The sequence below is a fragment of the Leuresthes tenuis genome, unplaced genomic scaffold, assembly GCF_036924035.1.
Source record: "Leuresthes tenuis unplaced genomic scaffold, fLeuTen1.0.hap1 SCAF_5, whole genome shotgun sequence".
NCBI classification, from domain to species: Eukaryota; Metazoa; Chordata; class Actinopteri; order Atheriniformes; family Atherinopsidae; genus Leuresthes; species Leuresthes tenuis.
Genome location: NW_027325359.1, coordinates 32,009,639 through 32,031,112, shown reverse-complemented (window position 1 = coordinate 32,031,112; position 21,474 = coordinate 32,009,639). Strand labels below are relative to the sequence as shown.

At 41.1% G+C, this 21,474-nt stretch overlaps 2 protein-coding genes across 3 annotated transcripts; one reads left to right on the top strand and one right to left on the bottom strand.

Annotated features, from left to right (window-relative positions):
- LOC140306700 (protein NLRC5-like) lies at nt 1–3,288 on the top strand. Of its 2 annotated transcripts, none has more exons than XM_072385296.1 (5): nt 1–339; nt 1,293–1,340; nt 1,722–1,811; nt 2,591–2,782; nt 2,959–3,288. In XM_072385296.1, the coding sequence occupies exons 1-5, from the start codon at nt 6–8 to the stop codon at nt 3,186–3,188; spliced, it is 894 nt and encodes a 297-aa protein (XP_072241397.1). In that variant the 5' UTR covers nt 1–5; the 3' UTR covers nt 3,189–3,288. The 2 variants fall into 2 exon arrangements, with proteins under 2 accessions (XP_072241397.1, XP_072241398.1); XM_072385297.1 differs by having other exon boundaries at nt 2,591–2,775; nt 2,958–3,286.
- Nucleotides 3,289–4,714: 1,426 nt separating this feature from the next.
- Nucleotides 4,715–14,984, bottom strand: LOC140307689 (myosin heavy chain, fast skeletal muscle-like). Its single transcript, XM_072386673.1, has 40 exons — nt 14,941–14,984; nt 14,431–14,652; nt 14,212–14,355; nt 13,958–14,114; nt 13,838–13,865; nt 13,649–13,757; nt 13,469–13,561; nt 13,325–13,388; nt 13,140–13,238; nt 12,946–13,049; nt 12,684–12,822; nt 12,442–12,560; nt 12,050–12,199; nt 11,793–11,963; nt 11,384–11,687; nt 11,186–11,250; nt 11,007–11,094; nt 10,790–10,907; nt 10,579–10,702; nt 10,208–10,348; nt 9,874–10,125; nt 9,542–9,784; nt 9,282–9,458; nt 9,057–9,202; nt 8,877–8,967; nt 8,401–8,790; nt 8,173–8,299; nt 7,961–8,079; nt 7,683–7,879; nt 7,281–7,464; nt 7,018–7,183; nt 6,804–6,928; nt 6,387–6,695; nt 6,099–6,302; nt 5,893–6,018; nt 5,640–5,810; nt 5,433–5,537; nt 5,239–5,334; nt 5,003–5,134; nt 4,715–4,815 (listed from the first exon to the last, which is right to left on the bottom strand). Exons 2-40 carry the CDS (start codon nt 14,635–14,637, stop codon nt 4,795–4,797), a joined length of 5,805 nt encoding a protein of 1,934 aa, XP_072242774.1. The 5' UTR covers nt 14,638–14,652; nt 14,941–14,984; the 3' UTR covers nt 4,715–4,794.
- Nucleotides 14,985–21,474: the final 6,490 nt, after the last annotated feature.

The following is a 21,474-nucleotide window of genomic DNA, read 5'->3' as shown; positions in this document are numbered from 1 at the left end:
TGACCATGGATGAGGAGGTTGACCCCGATGATGGAAATGTGAACTCCATCTTGGCTCAGGAATCCCAAGAACTGTCCCACATCCTTCGGAGTCAGTCGCCCTCAGTCATAACGTATCTCTGCAAAATGATGCCCGGTGAAACTGGGTGGCACAATCAGCAAGCCTCCACCAGCCCTACAGCAGCATCAGGAACAGACCATATTGAAGCCATGTTGGAGTACTACAAGAAGGCAAATGCTACAGATTGCCGCAACTTCCTTCAGACTGTTTGTGTCCTTTGTGAAAACCTCCCCATGCGTCTGGAGTCGAGGCTCATATCAGTGACTGGATATGCCGACAGTGAGTACGAAATAATGCTGTGAATGTTGACAAGCAATGCTGATCTTCGACCAGAAGGTTTCTTTTTTCATGTAACAGCAAAAATTTCACAGTAACTTGTAATGGTAAATGGACTTGTACTTTTATAGCGCTTTTCTAGTCTAACTGACCACTCAAAGCACTTCACTACATGCCACATTCACCCCACTCACACACATTCATACAGCACGTCTTAAGATACACATAACTACGTGCTTTCTAATCATTCACACACATTCATACCCCCAATGATACACTGGGGGGGCAACGTGGGGTTCAGTGTCTTGCCCAAGGACGCTTCGACATGTATCCTGGGGAAGCCAGAGTCGAACCACCGACCTTCCGATTGGTGGGCTGGATTATGGTTCATTTTAATTCTATACACATATCTCAGGGTTTGGCAAAACAGAGAAATAACTGCAAAACATTGAAAAAATATGACATCTTTGCACTATAAAGGGCATAAAGTGGCAATTAAGGTCGTGACTTTATGACCTCCCACCTAATACTGTGTGGGTCTTCCTCAAAAGAACTCTTAAATATCTGAGGTTGTCTTCTACCGGTTGCTATGTTAGCAATATATCCTTTGGGCCCAGTGGGTTGTGGGTTGTGGGCTGGAGTGTTTGATGATTGGGCCTCCTTTCCATGGATGCCTTCAGATCCCATCAAATTGGTATCTGAGGAATATGGAGACTGGAAGAACACCTCAAACCTTTTTTTGTGTTTGTTGAACTCTTTCTAAGCAATCTTAGGTCAAACTGATGTTCTGTTCTTTTAGTAGTCCTAAGTTGCTTGGTATTTGCCACTTAAAGCCACAGAGACAGTGCCATTTGCACACTGTGGATTGTAAAAATGATAATGTTCATATTGATAATGCCTCTCACTGTGATTGTGCTTGACTGCATTATTAACAGCATAAGTATCTGTTTGTGTAGTTGACGCTGCGCTTGCTGAACAGAATCCATCCTCAGAGTCTCTCACAGGTAGTACAGATTTTGTAACCTTTTTTCATGAGCTGTGTTTATTTATTTCACGTTAGTTTCATCTTTGCTGTTTTGGTTTTATCGTAAAGGCCTCACAGCAGATATAAACACTCTGACAAACAAGTGAAATTGAAAGTAGTAGATGTTCTGAACTTATTGGCACACATGCAGAAAATAATTATGAGTCTGTTTTATAGTTTAGTTTCTTTTCATTCTGGAAATCCCCTGATTTTCCTTTCTTAAATTCTTTTTTGATTTAAAGATCTTTTGAAAACTAGAAAAGAGAGAATTGAAGATGATTCTTGTGGTGCACTGCTTGTCTTGATCATTTCCATGTTCACTGGGCAATGCTTGTTTTTCATGTGCTCATCTTTACCGTAGAAGGGTGCAATGATTCAACCCCCTGTGAGATGGATCTGAAGTCATCAACACCACCCTCAGACGAGCAGCTCATCAAACGCCCACGAATAGGTGGAGCATACACACAACATCTAAACCATGTGACATTTTAGCTACATTCACTTGCACAAACCAAGCTGACAAATGGCTGCAACAACCTAAATCTTTTCCATCTTAAAGAAAAACACAAGGAAACATTTTGGAGTATGCAGTAGTTGTACAACTATCAGTGGAAGGACTTTGTCTCAAAATATTACATCCACTTTTCATCACACATAGATTCATAGATGTTTATGTGGAATTGGGTTTAACTTTTGGAGCCCATTTTATAATATGCTGCCCCTGATGCCTGGAAATTATTACAGTTTACATACTAACATACCAGACTTGATGTTTGCTGCCAACATTAAGATGAAACCCCAAACCTCCAATAAATTTTCTCACTAAATGTTATCAGTTCACTTTTATAGTGTTGAAGTGGGAGTTAACCAAGCATCTCATCTATGTTTATTTGATTCAGTACTACATTACAACGGCCAGTTAAGCTCTCGGGTTTAGATGTGTGTGATTCCAAACTAGCTGACTTGAATAGCTCAGAATTTGACTGGCTTTGTATTTGACAACGTGCCCTAGATTACATTAATGTTTTTTATTTTATTTAAACCTTTCAAACAATTTTTTTGTGCTCAGAGTTTTCTAAATGTTGGGCGAAAATAATTTCAACTCCAATTAATGACATAAAAATAGAGCGTATCCAACCTTCATTAAATATAAGACGGTGCGTCTGTGAAGCTACTCAGGGGGCTTGCACTCTATTAATAGTGTGTTTTTATAACTTTTTATACCCGCAGATTACTGGGAGCAGTACATTACTGAGGTGGTGAGTTTTTTGCTGAGGCGGTGGAGAAGACTGACAGTGCGGCTGGTGAAGGAGGTTCAGCTGGAGAAAGTGTGGGTCAACATAAGATCTGCAAGCAGAGGCAGGGACAGGCCTGATCAGACCCCGAGCTCAGCAGACAGAGGGAGCAGAACACCAACTCAGCGTACTTCCTCTTACTTTTATTGTACAACAGGAAATTTGCTAAATTTGTGTAAAAACCTGCTAATTCAGTTCATTCGTTTGAAAAGCTGAATATGGAATTGAAATGTACATGTTAAAAAGTGTACATGATAAAACAGTCTATGTGACAACAGTTCACCATTTTTTCACCAAACTCAGAGCCTGATGGTGATTATGGCTATTTGGAGTCCAGACTGACTTTGGAGACCTTCCTACAGGGATGTGCAGGAAAAGTGACAGTACTTGTTGGAGAGGCTGGCTCAGGAAAAATGCTGCTAATGTCTTGTTTAGGACAGCAGTGGGCAAATGGACTAGTAAGTCTAAGTAGTTCTTTATTTCATCAGTATTATAAAAGATTAATCTGCATTTCAAATGAAGTTTGTGTTTAGCTGCTAGGATTTAACCTCAGGGTTTAGCTGAATAATGCCACACACCCACAGAGCTTTTTTAAGGACAAAAACAATGAAAGTAAAACTGAATGTTACTGTCCCCAAAGTAGTTTAGCTTGATGGAGAGTGATGTGTAGTTGTAGAATAGAATGGAGGATTCAAACACAAAAAAGCATTTTTGTTCTTCCCTTCTTCCTACCTTTTTTTTCCTGCTGGAGTTTTGTCAGCTCAGCTTGTTGTCCTGCCCTCTCTCTGAGCTGCTGTTTCAGCACTACCTCCCTCCAAACGGGGGCAAATATGCAAAGGTAGGTTGGTACTTTTAGTGTATTTACAAATATGTAATAGATAGCAAAGTTTTAAACGCCTGAAAGCATTTATAGCAACAGCTGCTGCTTTATAGCTCAGCACTGAAATCCATGTTGAAACCATTTTCAGTTTGATTGAAAGGTCATATAGGTCTGCATTCATTAAGCTTATTTTAGTTTAATTTTAAAAGAAGAAAAGTAGTTGAGCAGATTTTGGGGTAAATAATATAAATAAATAATATAATAACAGTATTTCACACTATTTTTCTGTTGAAACAGGAAGGTAGTTGTTACTGTAGAAGTGGACTTTATAAGTGTAAACATATGTGCAAGTCTACCTTAAATTTTATACTTTTTTAAATTTTACACTCTGTCTGTGGGCTTCGCCGAGAGTGGGCTGGGTGGGTTCTTCTGTCTCCCTGCTTTCGCCAGTGGAAGCCCGGTCTGACTCACGTCTCTTCTCGCCTTCGCCGGTGGGAGCCCGAGCGGATTCGCCGCTGCCTTCGCCAGTGGGAACCCGGGTTGGCTCACGTCTAATCTCGCTTCTCCTCGCTGCTCTGGAGGGTCGTCCATGACGCCGGAGGTCTGGCCGTCAGACCAGAGCCCCTCCCTCCCACCCTATAGGGATGTCTGGTAGCCATCCTTGAGGGGAGGGGCTCTGTCACGTTTTATGTTTTGATCCATGTCTTGTCTCCTCATTTCCTGTTTTATTTTTTAAATACTAACTGCCCCTTTCGTTTCAGGTATCTTGCCCTTCCTCTTGTGTCAAGTGTCTGATTGTCTTCCCTGATTCCAAAGTGTTTCCACCTGTTCCCCATGGTCCCTCATATATTCAAATAGTAGAGCAGGTAATTGATTAAAGATAATTAATTGTCTTTTCTTTATTGTTATATGTTTTTTTTAAGTTAAGATCGTTGCCACACATTTCCTCTTTGCTTTGCTTTTGCCATATTGCCAGTTCCATTACTTATCTGGACCAGTTTCTTAGCTGTAGATGCCACATTTATCTCAGTAAATTGTTTTACAATTTTCAAATCAATGTGTTGAAATCCTTATGATGTGTTCCTCTAATATTTGGTGTTTCTCCAAACAAACTAATCTGTATTTCTGACCAAGAATTATTTGGTCATGTAACCTAAAATGTTACTGAATTATTTTGACTCGAGTCTGGGCTATTATTCATGAATGGAAAAGAAAAATATAGTAATATAGACAGCGGTGTAAGAGCAGCAATATTCTTTATTGTTTCAGAATGAATGACATCATATTATATGATACAACGTAATGAAACACAATGTACTTTACTCAGCAGAGTCCTTTCCCTGTAAAAACAAAGAAAAAGAAATGGATCAGTGATGTTTGACTGTGACATTGTTTTAGATTTAAGTTTGATCAGATCAAACCGTACATCAATTAAACAGGACACAAACAGTTTTTAAACAAAGCCTAAACACTGAATTCTATCTGCTTTAACAAACTTACACGTTCATTAAAGTGAAATATATTTACCTTGCCAGAGTCACGGCTCTTTGCCCTCAGCTTGTTGACCAGAGACTCTGAAATGTCAGCACGCTCCTCTGCCTCCTCCAGCTCATGCTGGATCTTCCTGCACTTGGACAGGTGAACATTGGCCTGCTCCTCCTGGAATACATGACAGAATAAAATGCTTAACGTTGTAGAGGAATTGAAGACCGACAACATATGCGATACATCCAGTAGTCGTATGAAACAACTTTTTTCCTTACCGCCTCCTCAGCCTGCCTCTTATAGGCCTTCACTTTGAGCTGCAACTTGTCAACCAGATCCTGCAGCCTGGCAACGTTTTTCTTGTCCTCCTCAGTCTGTAATAGAAAATGTGAATTTGAATGTTTCATTTTTGTAAAGACAAGGATGGTATTAGAATAATATATAGTGTTTGTGTCAGTGTTAATGTGGTTACCTGATAGGTGAGCTCCTTCACTCTCCTCTCATATTTGCGGACACCCTTAACAGCATCAACACCACGTCTCTGCTCAGCCTCAACCTCTGCCTCCAGCTCACGAACCTTCAGAAAATAAAAAAAAAATGTGTGAATTAGTATCTGGGAGTTTTTGTATGTTTTTTATAGATTTGTTCCACCTCAGAAATCTCAACATAATCCTCTTACCCGAGACTCAAGTTTCTGGAGCTGCTTCTTGCCACCCTTCATGGCCAGGTTCTCAGCCTCATCCAGACGGTGCTGCAGGTCCTTAACGGCAACCTCGAGGTTCTTCTTCATCCTCTCCAGGTGAGCACTAGTGTCCTGCTCCTTCTTTAACTCCTCAGCCATCATAGCAGCCTAGAAAAGATAACATTTAAGGATGAAATGTTTTCAAAGTTTAATAGCAGTTTAAGGGAAAACAAATTGAATTTAAACTTACATCAGTGATAGCCTTCTTGGCCTTGTCCTCGGCATTTCTTGCTTCCTGAACACTTTCATCCACTTCACCCTGGACCTGAACCAGGTCAGACTCAAGCTTCTTCTTGGTGTTCAGAAGGCTTGTGTTCTAAAAGATCAGATTTAGACAAATTAATTTTTGAATGGTTTAGAGTTGTGAAATTTCAGAGAAGTTGTCAGATTATTCACCTGAGAGTGCAGGAGTCCAACACGCTCGCTGGCGTCCACCAGTTCCTGCTCAGCGACTTTGCGGCTCCTCTCTGTCTGTTCCAGAGCAGCTCTGAGTTCCTCAATTTCAGCCACCATCAGACCGTTCCTGCGCTCCACCATAGCAGCTTGTTCCTTAATGTCGTCCTGGGCTCTGACAGCATCATCAAGGTGCAATTGAGCATCCTGGAAAAAAAACAACAACACTTAAGTCACAAACATACCACAAGGTCGTCTGGGTCCCTGCCACGGCTCTGTGTCTGACAATACCTTGAGCTGTGCCTGCACATTCCTCAGCTGTTTCTGGGACTCAGCAGCCTGGCGATTGGCATGGCTCAGCTGAATCTCCATCTCATTCAGGTCTCCCTCCATCTTCTTCTTGATCCTCAGGGCATCGTTCCTGCTCCTGACCTCAGCATCCAGAGTGCTCTGCATGGAGTCAGTCACCCTCTGGCTGTTCCTCTTGATCTGCTCCATCTCCTCATCTTTTTCTGCAAGCTTCCTGTCCACCTCACCCTTAATCTGGTTGAGCTCCAGCTGGACACGCAGGATCTTAGACTCCTCGTGCTCCAGAGTTCCCTAACGTTATCAAAAACAAAAGTATTTACTCTGTCCACAAACATTTTACAGAGGGTGTTTTCATAACTGGACGTTTCTTTTCAGAGGAACTCGCACGAAAAAATTTACCTCAGCCTCCTCAAGAGCTGTCTGAATCTCAGACTTCTCTGTCTCCACCTGCTTCTTGGACTTCTCCAGTTCATGGATGCTCTTGCCAGTCTCACCAATCTGTTCAGTCAGATCGGAGATCTCCTCTGCAAAGACATGTTTGAATAATTTTTAATCTTTACATGTAAAAGCAAAAAATAACACCATGAGCAGACACAATCTGGTCAGAACTCACGTTGCAGGTTCTTGTTTTCACGCTTCATTGTCTCCAGCTGATCCAGGGCTTCCTCATAGGAGTTCTTCACCTTGAACAGTTCAGTGCTCATACTACGAGCCTCTTTCTGAGCTCCCTCAAGCTCTGCCTGACCCTCCTCATACTTCTGCTTCCACTCTGCCAACACCTAGATAAAAACAATTTGTACGCTTGAGTTATTTAATGATACATGGAAAATGAATTCATGGGTTTACGTCTTTATCGCCCAAGGCCATAGATGCTACCTTGTCAAAGTTCCTCTGCTTTTTGTCAAGATTGGAAGCAAGCCCATTGGCTCTCTCCACATCAATCATGAGGTCCTCCACTTCACTCTGGAGCCTCTGTTTGGTCTTCTCCAGGGAAGCACACTTAGAGTTCACAGCCTCAATCTGTTCCTCAGCCTCCTGAAGACGCTGGGCCAGCTTTTTCCTTGAATGAAAAAAAGAGAGATTGATCTTTGAGTGGATATACGTATCAGTTAGTTTATTAAAGATTAAAATGAACACATAAAAAAAAAGTTCTGTTTTTTTTTTAATGTGATGCTCTAATTCACAAATTTGAAAAAGTGTATAGATTTGATAAAAGCATACTGATGCTAGCAAGAGGTTTTAAACTAAAAGCTATTGTTTGATTTGAGAGTTACTCACTTGGATTCCTCAAGTTCCTCAGTGCGCTGGATAGCATCAGTTTCATATTTAGTTCTCCACTGAGCCACCTCACTGTTGGCCTTGGACATACCACGCTGAAGCTCAGCCTTGGCCTCCTGCTCCTCCTCAAACTGCTCCCTCAGCAGATCACAGTCATGGCGGGCTGATTGCAGTCCATGGGCAAGAGCATTCTTAGCCTGGTTGAAACATGAAAATTAATTAATAAAATTTCTAAATGACAAACAAGTGAGAGCAGTACACACTTAAATGTGTCTTACCTTGACCTCCTCCTCAACCTGCCTCTTCAGCTCCTCAATCTGCTGTACGAAGGCCTGTTTGCCTCTAGTCAGCTGAGAGACGAGGGCCTCTTTCTCCTCAACCTGGCGGCTGAACTCACCTTGTGTGAAAATGGTCACCAGAGATTAGTTTGTGTACATTTTCGTGGTCATACACTGACGCTGTCTGCAGTGAAATTCTGTCTTGTGCGTACCATTTTCTGTGAGGAGACGAGCTTTCTGTCCACCCAAGTCATTGATCTGATGAACATTCTCATCATTCTTGGTCTTAATTTCGCTAAGTTGGTCCTCCAGAGTACGGCACAGCTTTTCAAGATTACCCTAATGTGGAGGACAGAAATGGAATCAGTAAGAGTTTACCTAAACTAAGACATGTCTTGATTTATTTGATTTAATAAAGTACAAATTAATGCATTGTGTACCTTTGCTTTAGCAACGGCCTCCATGTTGCTGGAGAGGTCATCAATCTCCATCTTGTATTCACTCTTTTCTTTCTCAAGCTTCTGCTTGACACGCTGCAGGTTGTCGATCTGCTCTCCCAGCTCAGCAACGCTGTCAGCCTGCTTCTTGCGCAGAGCTGCAGCAGTGGCTTCATGCTGCAGAGTAGACTCCTCAAGGTCACGACGGAGCTTCTGGAACTCAGCTTCACGCTTCTTGTTCATCTCAATCTGAGCTGCAGTGGCACCACCGGCCTCCTCCAACCTCTCACTGATCTCCTCGAGTTCTCTGGACAGGTCGGCCCTCTGCTTCTCAACCTTGGCACGAGCAGCACGCTCAGCCTCGATCTCCTCCTCCAGCTCCTCAATACGGGCCTGTTGGATGTGGATATGTTGTCCTTCAGTAATCTTTGAACTTTGAATATAGACTACTGTGTGATTCAACACAATCGATCAGTCACCTGAAGCTCCTTGATCTTCTTCTGAAGCTGAGCGCCCAATGACTGCTCATCCTCAATCTTGCTGAGGAGCTGGCTGATTTCAAAGTCCTTCCTATGAAAATATGAATGTGCTTTGTGAGAATTCATGCATGTCTAGAACCCCACTGGAGTTTGAAAAAAAAAAAAAGGATCTGCTCTTACTTCTTAATTTTCTCATCAGACTGCTGCTTGTCATTCTCCAGATCCATGACGGATTCCTGGGCCAGTTTCAGATCACCCTCCAGCTTTCTCTTGGCTCTCTCAAGGTCCATGCGAAGCTTTTTCTCTTGCTCCAGAGAACCCTCAAGCTGAAAATTGATGTGGGATTGTTGTTATCAGGTTCGATAAGAATCTTGTTTTGAAATCCAGGTAACTTTCTAAACTTACATCATCAACTTGCTGCTCAAGCTTGGTCTTGGCTTTAGTCAGAGTGTTGACTTTGTCTTCCTCAGCTTGCAGGTCATCCAGAGTCTGCTGATGAGCCTCCTGAAGGGCTTTCTTCTCCTTTGTGAGTTTAGCAATGCTCTCATCCTGAGAGGCCATCTCCTCAGTCAGGTTCTTCACCTACATGCCCAAGAAAGATGTTGTTATCACTTGATAGCACTCTGTTCTACCTGATCTGCACAAACAGTTAAAAATGTCCAAACCTTGTTCTCAGTGGCATGTTTCTCCTTTTCCACTTTGGCCAAGGTAAGCTCCAGGTCATCAATATCCTTTTTGAGCTCAGAGCATTCATCCTCCAGCTTTCTCTTCTTGGCAGTAAGCTCAGCATTGATTTCCTCTTCATCCTCCAGTCTCTCAGTTGTCTCTTTGAGTTTGGCCTCAAACTGAATCTTGCTCTTGATAAGTCCCTCACATCTCTCCTCAGCATCTGACAGATTCTCTGATTCCTAGTTTACGTTTGAAAAAGTAGATTTGCACATTAACATTCCACAAACACAATAAAAAAAAGTACAGCTCCTGATTGATTTCTACTCACAGATGCCACTTGCAGCTGCAGATCATTCTTCTCCTGCAGAAGAGACACCATCTTCTCCTCCAGTTCCTTCTTCTTGGCCAAGGCAGTAGCCAAGTCGTTTGTCATCTTCTCATAGTTCTCCTTCATATTTTGCAGCTCCTTCTCAGTCTCAGCGCTCTTCAGGAGAGGCTTGATCTTGTAGTACACCTTCATCCATGGCCAGTGTTTCACATTCATGAATGAGCGCACGTTGTACTGGATGGTATAGATGGCCTCCCTGTGGACACAAAGTTTCTGTTATAGACAAATGGACATTTCAACCATGACTGTATGTTCATAGTTTTCTGTTTTCCACATGCCTCCTCTCCATCATCTTGACAAACTCCCTCCTCATGAGGTAAGCACGGGCGAGAGCCTGAGTCATTGTGACCAAAGTTGCCAGCTTTTCATCTCTCATCTCCTCAAGGGTACCCAGCAGACCAGCCTTGAAGAACACCTGAACAAACAAAGCATTGAAACATCTTATGTCTGCTATATATACTAAACAACAAAAAGACTCAGAACTGTCCCTCCTGTTTCCCTTCTAACTTTTCAGTAAAATAGACTGATGCTACACGATAAAAAAAAGGGATTTTAACATATTATTCTTTGTAACAAAATATCTATTGAAAAACTTATCATGTCAGTAAGTACACTAAAGCCAATGAATTTATTAATCGCGCTTACCTTGGTGTGTCCGAATCTGTACTCGTCATGATTGACATCAATTGATCCAAGCAGCTTCTCTGAGGCCTTCTTGTTGTCAATGAACTGGCCCTCAGGGATGACGCTGGCATTCAATACCTTGTATCTTTTATGAGAGAGTTGATGGTCTCGATTATCATTTCATTTTTATAGTTTTTCAAGAACAGGAGTGTAATAAACATAGAAATTGTACCTCTGCTTGAAGTCACCATAGAGGATTCTGCTGGGGAAACCTTTCCTGCAGATTCTGATACCCTCCAGCACACCGTTACACCTGAGCTGGTGGATGACCAGGAAGTTCTCCATCAGACCTGGAGAATAAGATTTTCTCAGTAAGGGTAAGTATCAAAAACAAAATTAAATGAATCCAACCAGTACACACCGACGATAAAAGAATATATCTTTCATACCTGGAGTCTTGGACTCATTGGGAATCAGGCAGCGCACAAAGTGAGGATGGGTGCTCCTCAAGTTTGTCATCAGCTTGCCCAAGTTCTCCTGTTGTATGTACAAAGCAGGGAATTTTTCTCATCAAATCAAAGAAAAATGGATGTGAGCATCAAAAGACTATGTATTTTTCAAACCTTACCCTGAACTGTGAAGACACAGTCTGCATAGAGCCACCCTTCTTCTTGCCTCCCTTCTTGCCAGCCTCTGTATTTCAGAATGTGATATCAATTAGAAACTTTGTGTTAGAATATGAGACTTCAAATTTACATTAAACACACACAAAAATATAAAGTAAGTAGAATCTTCCAGGTGAAGTTTACGTTATCAAAAATCATACCCTCAGGGGGAGGAGGAGGATAGATAAGAGCCAGCAGTTTGCATGAGGACTTCTGGTACAGCCCCACGACAGACTCGTTCAGTGGGTCCTTGTTCTTGTCCAGCCAACCAGCGATGTTGTAATCCACAGTACCAGCATAGTGCACCAGGGAGAAGTGGGCCTCAGGCTTGCCCTTTACAGGCTTTGGCTTCTCAAAGGCTTTGGTCTTGCCAAGATGCTGGTCATACAGCTTGTTCTTGAAGGAAGTGTCAGTAGCCTTGGGGAACATGCACTCCTCTTCAAGGATGGAGAAGATGCCCATGGGCTTGATTAAAGGAGAAAGAGATAAGGTGTGTCATGAATCAACAGTACCCCTCTGTCACACTCTAGCAATACCTTCACAATATAGAATTATGAGTTTAAAGTATACCTTTTCAATCAGCTCAATGCAGGCAGCCAAGTCCATACCAAAGTCAATGAACTCCCAGACAATACCCTCCTTCTTGTACTCCTCTTGCTCCAGGACAAACATGGTGTGGTTGAAGAACTGCTGCAGTTTCTCATTGGTGAAGTTGATGCACAGCTGCTCCAAGGTGTTGAACTATGAATGGACAAATCATTCGTTTTAGTAAGAAAACCCACTGTCATGAAAAGTGTTGGATGTTGAATTAGAGGAATTAGGCCTACATCAAAGATTTCAAAGCCAGCAATGTCCAGGACACCAATGAAATGGTTCCTTTGCTGCTTAGTGTCCAACATCTGGTTGATACGGACGACCATCCACAAGAACATCCTCTCATAGATTGACTTGGCCAGGGCAGTGACAGAGTTCATCACCTAAAGTAAAACAAGACCATGACTTGATGAATGCCGGCCAACTGTTTTGTAAACAGATAGATCTCCAAATCTGCTTCCAGGCTTGTGAGATTCACAACATATGTAGTTTATATTAAAAACAGCATCTCTGAAAACTGACATTCCTGTTATCTACTAAAGTTGAATGTTTTATCCATATGGAAGTAGCATCAGTAACATTTTACTAAATAATGGCATTATTGACATGAGTTGCTCCTGTTTACCTGAGACACTGTCTGTCCCTTGGTGACAAACTCATTTCCGACCTTCACTCTGGGATAGCACAGAGCCTTCAGCATGTCAGCGGAGTTCAGACTCAACAAGTAAGCAACCTTGTCGGCCTCTAAAAACATTTTATAGTAAACATTTATAGTAAGTGCATACAGAATGACACAGTGATTGTCTGTTATGAACATATACTAATGTGGTTGCAAATATTCAGAGCAGATATCCCACATGTACTCACCTTCATTGCCATCTGGCTCAGCCTGTTCCTCACGCTGCTTCTGCTTGAACTTCATGTTACCGTGGTGAAGAACAGCACCAGTCATCTTGTAGATGCTTAACTTCTCTTCATTAGTGAAGCCCAGGATATCAATGGCATTCTGTTGAAAAGAATGATCCACGTGAAATATAATCATTTCAGGACATGGTCCTAAAAAGGCAATTACAATGCACCAGTCAACTTCCACAATATAACTGATGCTTGAATGAAGAAGATCACTCACATCAGTGGCTTCCAGCTCAACTTTGTCATCAATGCTGGCCACAGTGATTTGACCCATGCTGCACATGGGGAAGTCATAGGGGTTGGTTGAGATGAGTGCCAGATCTAACAATCAAAAAGGGTGAAATGGTCAACACGTTGTTTTATAGGATGACTGAGATTCCATTTGACACGGCAAAAACTCAGTCTGCTTACCGATCAGCTCAGGTTTGTGGGCTGTCATCATCTGGTAGAAGATGTGGTAGCCTCTCTCATCAGGAAGCTGGAATGTCACTCTAGACTTCTCCAGCAGATCTGTAAATGTTGATCATTAGTCTCATGTTTTGCTCCTTTAAGACTGTGTTAAATAGATTCAGCTTCATTATTACATGACTACTTACATGTCTCAATATCAGCACTGGCCAGTTTGCCGGTTGTGCCGAAATGAATTCTGATGAATTTACCCTGTTTGGAACAAAGGAATCGTTAAAAGTCCATCCACATGGGAAATGTTTAGCAACATGGAGAAACAATTTCATACTTACGAAACGTGAAGAGTTGTCATTCCTCACAGTTTTGGCATTACCATAAGCCTCCAGCAGGGGATTGGCTGCAATGATCTGATCCTCCAGTGACCCCTATAATCCAGTTTTAAAGAAATTACATCAGAAAAAGATTTTCATCTGCAAGTATTCTGTATTTTCAGAAATGTTGTCATAACACACCTTGAAATTGGTTTGTTCCTTCTTTTTACTATCTCCGGCAACAGATATGGTGGCAAAGTACTGGATGACACGTTTCGTGTTCACAGTCTTTCCAGCACCAGATTCTCCTCTGGGTATAGACACAGACTTGTTAGTATTTGATCAGGATATTCAGTTAATATGAATAAAGTCAACGAATGTGAGACTTACGTGATCAGGACAGACTGGTTTTCCCCGTCTGTTAAAATGAGAAATGGAGATATTCACTATGCATGTCAGCCAAAACCACCAAATTCTGTATGAACAAATTCTTTCATGTTCAGGACATACCAGTGAGCATGAACTGATAAGCGTTGTCAGAGACAGAGAAGATGTGGGGTGGAGCCTCCATACGCTTCTTGCCTCTGTAGGCATTGACAACTTCAGAATCGTACACTGGGAGCCACTTGTAGGGGTTCACAGTTGCACAAAACAACCCAGAGTAGGTCTGAAAGAAATAATCGACATTTTAAGTTAATAGTGTTTAAGATTCAACTATAGTGACTCTCAATGTTTCTGTTTGCTCTTTAGTGAGTTCATCTTACGTAGATCATCCATGCTGCATAACGCTCTTTGAGATTATACAGCACAGAGGCTTCATTGAGATGGGTCATCATGGCCATGTCCTCAATTTTGTCAAACTTGGGAGGGTTCATTGGGGAGATGTCAGCTTCTTTAACTGTCCTCTCCTACAACAGGAAATCCGTCACAGTTAGAAGGGATCACGATTAACTCCCAGTTGAATGTGACTTTACTGTACCAACCTCATCGTTGACCAAGACTTTGACGGTGACTTTGTCACCTTCTTTCTTGGTGATTGTTGCCTTCAAGTACAGCTCTTTGACATCAGCCACATAGCAGGCGCTTTTGGCGTCAAATGGTGCAGCTTGAGCCTCAATCCTCTCCTTCTCTGGCTTACGAAGGTAAATGGCAGCTTTGCCATATAAGGCCATCTCCGCGTCCGTACTCATGGTGGTAGCGTATGTCTGTATCAAGTCACATAACAACAGTCCAAGAAGTTTCTTACTCACAGAAGTGTTCTGTTGCTGTCATTGACCAGAAGCTATGGGCTTGTTCTTTAACTGTACAGTTAACTGATCTGCAGCAAGCAATGTCTTATTAGAATTAGCATTCAGCTTAGGTAATGAGCTTGTGGTTCCTACTTTATATGCCTTTATATTTTTGATAATTTGGAAATTGGAGATGTACACATTTGTCCCCTGATTAAATACACATATCTATGGATTAAAAATAAAAAAAGCTCTATTACACACCTTACCTTTTCCTTATGTAAGAAGAATGTTTTTGCTCCACCACCCTGTTAAAAAAACATGTTTTAGTAAGCAAAATAAACAACCAAAACTTAATTGTTAAAACTGTAACTCTGCTTACTTCATATAAAAATTGCAAGAAATATAGATTTTTTGGTTCAAGTTATGTAAAAAATAGGATGCATTAAATTCAAGTATGTCTAACACTTGATACTCTTAATTTATCAAACTAGGAAGACATGTAAATGCTATTCGTCTTAATAGTTGTGAACCTCACCACAAGCAGTAACTTCACTGGTCTTCTACCACACTATGAGGCTTCTCCTCTACTCCTTATAAACGATCTACTTTGCTTACAGGGCAAATAATGATGCAGGCGAACTGGCCAAATAAGGTTGCAATGACGGCTGATTTTTGAGACTAAATTTAGAAAAATCCATGCAATCTAAATAGCTAATAAACTCAGGGTTTCACATTTCAGGAGGCAAATAAAATGATAGCATCAAGAAGGATGCTACGGTGTAGCCAACATGTAATGATATAAACACCTTTGAAATAAATCCAATGAATGTTACTTGTGTATTCTGACTTCTTAGAATTAAATTTTCCTACATCAGCACTGATATTCTGAATCAGTTCAGTTCACTATTACAATTTGATGAAACAGCCAATATGAGCCAGGAAAATACCTTTGGTAATTCTTAGCTGTTCTATTTACTTTATTAAAATAGCCAAAGTTCTGAGGCACTGATACAGCCAAAGAGTTTTTTCTTTATTTATATTTTTAAAAGTTTGATCTCTAAGAACTAAGTGATTATGTTTATGTTTATGTTTATGTTTATGCATTTAGCAGAGGCTTTTATCCAAAGCGACTTACAGGTAGGCAGATATGGTAAAGGGGTCTTGCCTGAGGACCCCTACTGAACTCTTACTACCTTTCATGGAGTCCAAGCAGTTATTTGAACCATTTTATAATCCTCTAAATTTTTAGGCTACATGTTTGAAAGGAAATAGAAGGAGTAAATAGTTGACAGCCCATATAATAATCCTTATATGTACTGAGCCATGGGATGAGTGCAAATCATTTTTATACCATGCTCTTCAGGAAAGGGCAAAGAGCATCTTATTCTATTTTCATACATCTAAAGATTCCAGTGATTTAATATCTTGTTTTGACTTGTATAGTCAAATTAAAGTCAAATTCAAGTATTCCTCATTTGAAATGTCCTCTCAAAACTCAACATCATTCAGATTTGATTATAGTGGGTCTCGGTCAGGCAATTGTATACATTCATGGCTTATATTTCTGCTGGGTTACAATGTCTAAGCTTCAGTAAAGTAAGAAACCCTGGCACATTTCAAACATGTTTACTACACAGCTTACAACACAGCATCTGAAATAAATGTGTATGCAAATATTCAGTTGAACAGAAAGAGTCCTGAATAATAACAGGTTATATATATACTATAGTTTTTGTTTTCTCCTATGTGAGGAGTTGTATTTTTATTCATTTGTCAGTTAACTTGTGATACAGTTGGGGACATGTGTCTTCTCTCGTCAGCATTTTTTTATATAATACTGTACTATAATATTGTATCATGTAATTTAAGAAGTTATGAAGGCCACTGTGATGTGCTTGTTGAAATAGGCGTGTTTCCAGGGTGTGGGGGAGCACAGAGTGTGGGGGAGCACAGAGTGTGGGGGAGCACAGAGTGGACTTCATTAGTTAACATTGGTTAAAGAAGAGGACTGTTGCAGAAGCTTGATTTTGGGATCATGACACATAAAGTAAACATTACATGATTTTGCTATTTTACATATTTTTTAAATATTACATTTAAAGATGTGTGAGGTCCACCCCCTGATCCAGCAGCTTGTAGAAGCAGCTTCAGCAGCAGTAAGTTGAAGGAATGGTTTTCTGTGTTATCAGTCTCTCTCATGGAGGAATCTTGGCCCACTCTTCTCTCCAGCATTGCTTCGGCTCATTGAGGTTTGCAGCATTGGTTTCTGCACAGCTCTCTTAAGGTCCCACCACAGCATTTCAGTCAGGTTGAGGTCTGGACTTTGACTGGACCGTTGCAACACCTTGATTCTTTTCTTTTTCACACATTCTGTTGTAGATTTGCTGCTGTGTTTGGGATCATTGTCCTGTTGATGAGCCAGTTTCAGCCCAGCTTTAGCTGTGGGACAGATGGCCTCACATTTGACTCTAGAATACTTTGGTATCCAGAGGAGTTCATGGTGGACTCAATGACTGCAAGGTGCCCAGGTCCTGTGGCTGCAGAACAAGCCCAGATCATCAGCCCTCCACCACCGTGCTTGACAGCTGGTATGAAGTGTTTGTGCTGATATGCTGTGTTTGGTTTCCTCCAAACGTGCTGCTGTGCATTATGACCAAACATCTCCACTTTGGTCTGGTCTGTCCAAAGGACATTGTTCCAGAAGTCTTGTGCTTTGTTCAGATGCAGCTTTGCAAACCTAAGCTGTGCTGCCATGTTCTTTTTAGAGAGAAGAGGCTTTCTCCTGCAGCCCTTCCAAACAAGCCATCCTTGTTCAGTCTTTTTCTGATTGTGCTGTCATGAACTTTAACCTTTAACATGCTAACTGAGGCCTGTAGAGTCTGAGATGTAACTCTTGGGTTTTTCAATGTTTCTCTGAGCATTGCACAGTCGGATCTTGGGATTCCACAGAGAGGGGGCTGATAACTGAAGGCTCTGCCTCCCATTCTACTTTTAGAAACTCTGGGAACCACAAGGAAACCTGCAGCCTGAGAGCAAAGTTCTCTGTTGGGAAAATATCCAACTATGAGCTCTTTGAGATATGATGGAGCTCGGTCATTAAGAGCTTTATATGTGAGGAGAAGAATCTTAAATTCTATTCTGAATTTAACTGGGAGCCAATGAAGAGAAGCTAAAACTGGAGAAATATGGTCTCTGCTGTTAGTTCTAATCAGAACTCTGGCTGCAGCATTTTGGATCAGCTGGAGGATTTTCAGAGAATTTGTGGGCCAGCCCAATAATAAAGAATTACAGTACTCCACTCTTGAATTAACAAATGCATGGAGCAGTTTTTCTACATCACTCTGAGACAGGTTGTGTCTAATTTTTTGACTATATTACAAAGGTGAAAGAAGGCAGTCCTAGAAACCTGTTTTATATGTGAGTCAAAGGACAGGTTCTGGTAAGAAATAACTCCAAGGTTTCTCGCTGTTGTATAAGAAGCCAAGGTAATGCCATCTCGACTAACTGTATAACTAGACAGTTTCCTCCTGAAGCGCTCAGGTCCAAAGACAAAAACTTAAGTTTTGTCTGAATTTATAAGCAGATAATTCAGTTATCCAGGTCTGTATATCTTTGACACATGCTTGTAGTCCACCAGTTTGGAACGGTATTATGTAGGATTTTAAAGATAAAGTTAAACGATTATTATGAATAAATGCATTACTTGACATTAAATCAAGTCTGATTTGAGTCAAAAAGCAGCCAGTTGTCACGCTCTGGCCTTTTTGATCTGGTTCTGATAAAACTACATTTTCTGGTGAGTCATGGCACTGGCTCGGTTCCTGCTGAGGAGGAGCCGTTCTGTGGGGATGGCAGCGTGGCACAACACTTTTCCATAGGTCTTTAGCAATGATCATCATTAGCTGGTACGACATGTCTCTATTCTATTTATCTTAGAAACATATAATCAGCGTGGCTAGTTAATCAGTAATAACAAGCCATCGAAATCAACCTCTCCTCTCCTCATTGTGCCCCTGCAGCAGTGGCACAGGATCAGCTACCGCCTAAAAACGAAACTAAAACAATGTCCCTCTTCCCAAGGTTTCGTTTTCAGATAATAAAGACTATTACACTATTATCACTATTACAATTTGATGAAACAGCCAATATAAGCCAGGAAAATACCTTTGGTAATTCTTAGCTGTTCTATTTACTTTATTAAAATAGCCAAAGTTCTGAGGCACTGATACAGCCAAAGAGTTTTTTCTTTATTTATATTTTTAAAAGTTTAATCTCTAAGAACTAAGTGATTATGTTTATGTTTATGTTTATGTTTATGCATTTAGCAGAGGCTTTTATCCAAAGCGACTTACAGGTAGGCAGATAGGGTAAAGGGGTCTTGCCTGAGGACCCCTACTGAACTCTTACTACCTTTCATGGAGTCCAAGCAGTTATTTGAACCATTTTATAATCCTCTAAATTTTTAGGCTACATGTTTGAAAGGAAATAGAAGGAGTAAACAGTTGGCAGCCCATATAATAATCCTTATATGTACTGAGCCATGGGATGAGTGCAAATCATTTTTATATCATGCTCTTCAGGAAAGGGCAAAGAGCATCTTATTCTATTTTCATACATCTAAAGATTCCAGTGATTTAATATCTTGTTTTGACTTGTATAGTCAAATTAAGATCAGTATTCCTCATTTGAAATGTCCTCTCAAAACTCAACATCATTCAGATTTGATTATAGTGGGTCTCGGTCAGGCAATTGTATACATTCATGGCTTATATTTCTGCTGGGTTACAATGTCTAAGCTTCAGTAAAGTAAGAAACCCTGGCACATTTCAAATATGTTTACTACACAGCTTACAACACAGCATCTGAAATAAATGTGTATGCAAATATTCAGTTGAATAGAAAGAATAATAACAGGTTATAGTATATACTATAGTTTTGTTTTCTGAGCCCAGCCTATGTGAGGAGTTGTATTTTTATTCATTTGTCAGTTAACTCGTGATACAGTTGGGGACATGTGTCTTGTCTGTTCAGCATTTTTTGAAGGCCTATAATACTGTATCATGTAATTTAAGAAGTTATGAAGGCCACTATGATGTGCTTGTTGAAATAGGCGTGTTTCCAGGGTGTGGGGGAGCACAGAGTGTGGGGGAGCACAGAGTTTGCCCTTCATTAGAGGACTTCATGAGTTAACATTGGTTAAAGAAGAAGAATGTTATGATCATAACAGAAGATTGATTTTGGGATCATGACACATAAAGTAAACATTACATGATTTTGCTATTTTACATATTTTGTAAATATTACATTTAAAGATGTGTGAGGTCCACCCCCTGATCCAGCAGCTTGTAGAAGCACCTTTAGCAGCAGTAAGTTGAAGGAATGGTTTTCTGTGTTATCAGTCTCTCTCATGGAGGAATCTTGGCCCACTCTTCTCTCCAGCGTTGCTTCGGCTCATTGAGGTTTGCAGCATTGGTTTCTGCACAGCTCTCTTAAGGTCCCACCACAGCATTTCAGTCAGGCTGAGGTCTGGACTCTGACTGGACCGTTGCAACACCTTGATTCTTGTCTTTTTCACACATTCTGTTGTAGATCTGCTGCTGTGTTTGGGATCATTGTCCTGTTGATGAGCCAGTTTCAGCCCAGCTTTAGCTGTGGGACAGATGGCCTCTAGAATACTTTGGTATCCAGAGGAGTTCATGGTGGACTCAATGACTGCAAGGTGCCCAGGTCCTGTGGCTGCAGAACAAGCCCAGATCATCAGCCCTCCACCACCGTGCTTGACAGCTGGTATGAGGTGTTTGTGCTGATATGCTGTGTTTGGTTTCCTCCAAACGTGCTGCTGTGCATTATGACCAAACATCTCCACTTTGCTCTGGTCTGTCCAAAGGACATTGTTCCAGAAGTCTTGTGCTTTGTTCAGATGCAGCTTTGCAAACCTAAGCTGTGCTGCTATGTTCTTTTTAGAGAGAAGAGGCTTTCTCCTACAACCCTTCCAAACAAGCCATACTTGTTCAGTCTTTTTCTAATTGTGCTGTCATGAACTTTAACCTTTAACATGCTAACTGAGGCCTGTAGAGTCTGAGATGTAGCTCTGGGCTTTTTCAAAGTTTCTCTGAGCATTGCACGGTCGGATCTTGGGGTTCCACAGAGAGGGGCCTGATAACTGAAGGCTCTGCCTCCCATTCTACTTTTAGAAACTCTGGGAACCACAAGGAAACCTGCAGCCTGAGAGCAAAGTTCTCTGTTGGGAAAATATCCAACTATGAGCTCTTTGAGATATGATGGAGCTCGGTCATTAAGAGCTTTATATGTGAGGAGAAGAATCTTAAATTCTATTCTGAATTTAACTGGGAGCCAATGAAGAGAAGCTAAAACTGGAGAAATATGGTCTCTGCTGTTAGTTCTAATCAGAACTCTGGCTGCAGCATTTTGGATCAGCTGGAGGATTTTCAGAGAATTTGTGGGCCAGCCCAATAATAAAGAATTACAGTACTCCACTCTTGAATTAACAAATGCATGGAGCAGTTTTTCTACATCACTCTGAGACAGGTTGTGTCTAATTTTTTTACTATATTACAAAGGTGAAAGAAGGCAGTCCTAGAAACCTGTTTTATATGTGAGTCAAAGGACAGGTTCTGGTAAGAAATAACTCCAAGGTTTCTCGCTGTTGTATAAGAAGCCAAGGTAATGCCATCTCGACTAACTGTATAACTAGACAGTTTCCTCCTGAAGCGCTCAGGTCCAAAGACAAAAACTTAAGTTTTGTCTGAATTTATAAGCAGATAATTCAGTTAT

What these genes read in the sequence shown, in the direction of transcription:
- LOC140306700 (XM_072385296.1), top strand. Translation starts at nt 6, where the DNA reads ATGGATGAGGAGGTTGACCCCGATGATGGAAATGTGAACTCCATCTTG. An exon ending in ATCCTCAGAGTCTCTCACAG is followed by an intron (nt 1,341 to 1,721) that starts GTAGTACAGATT and finishes TCTTTACCGTAG; the next exon opens with AAGGGTGCAATGATTCAACC. An exon ending in CATCAAACGCCCACGAATAG is followed by an intron (nt 1,812 to 2,590) that starts GTGGAGCATACA and finishes TTATACCCGCAG; the next exon opens with ATTACTGGGAGCAGTACATT.
- LOC140307689 (XM_072386673.1), bottom strand. Translation starts at nt 14,637, where the DNA reads ATGAGTACGGACGCGGAGATGGCCTTATATGGCAAAGCTGCCATTTAC. An exon ending in TCGTCTCCTCACAGAAAATG is followed by an intron (nt 8,080 to 8,172) that starts GTACGCACAAGA and finishes TTTTCACACAAG; the next exon opens with GTGAGTTCAGCCGCCAGGTT. An exon ending in CAGCTCTTGAGGAGGCTGAG is followed by an intron (nt 6,696 to 6,803) that starts GTAAATTTTTTC and finishes TGATAACGTTAG; the next exon opens with GGAACTCTGGAGCACGAGGA.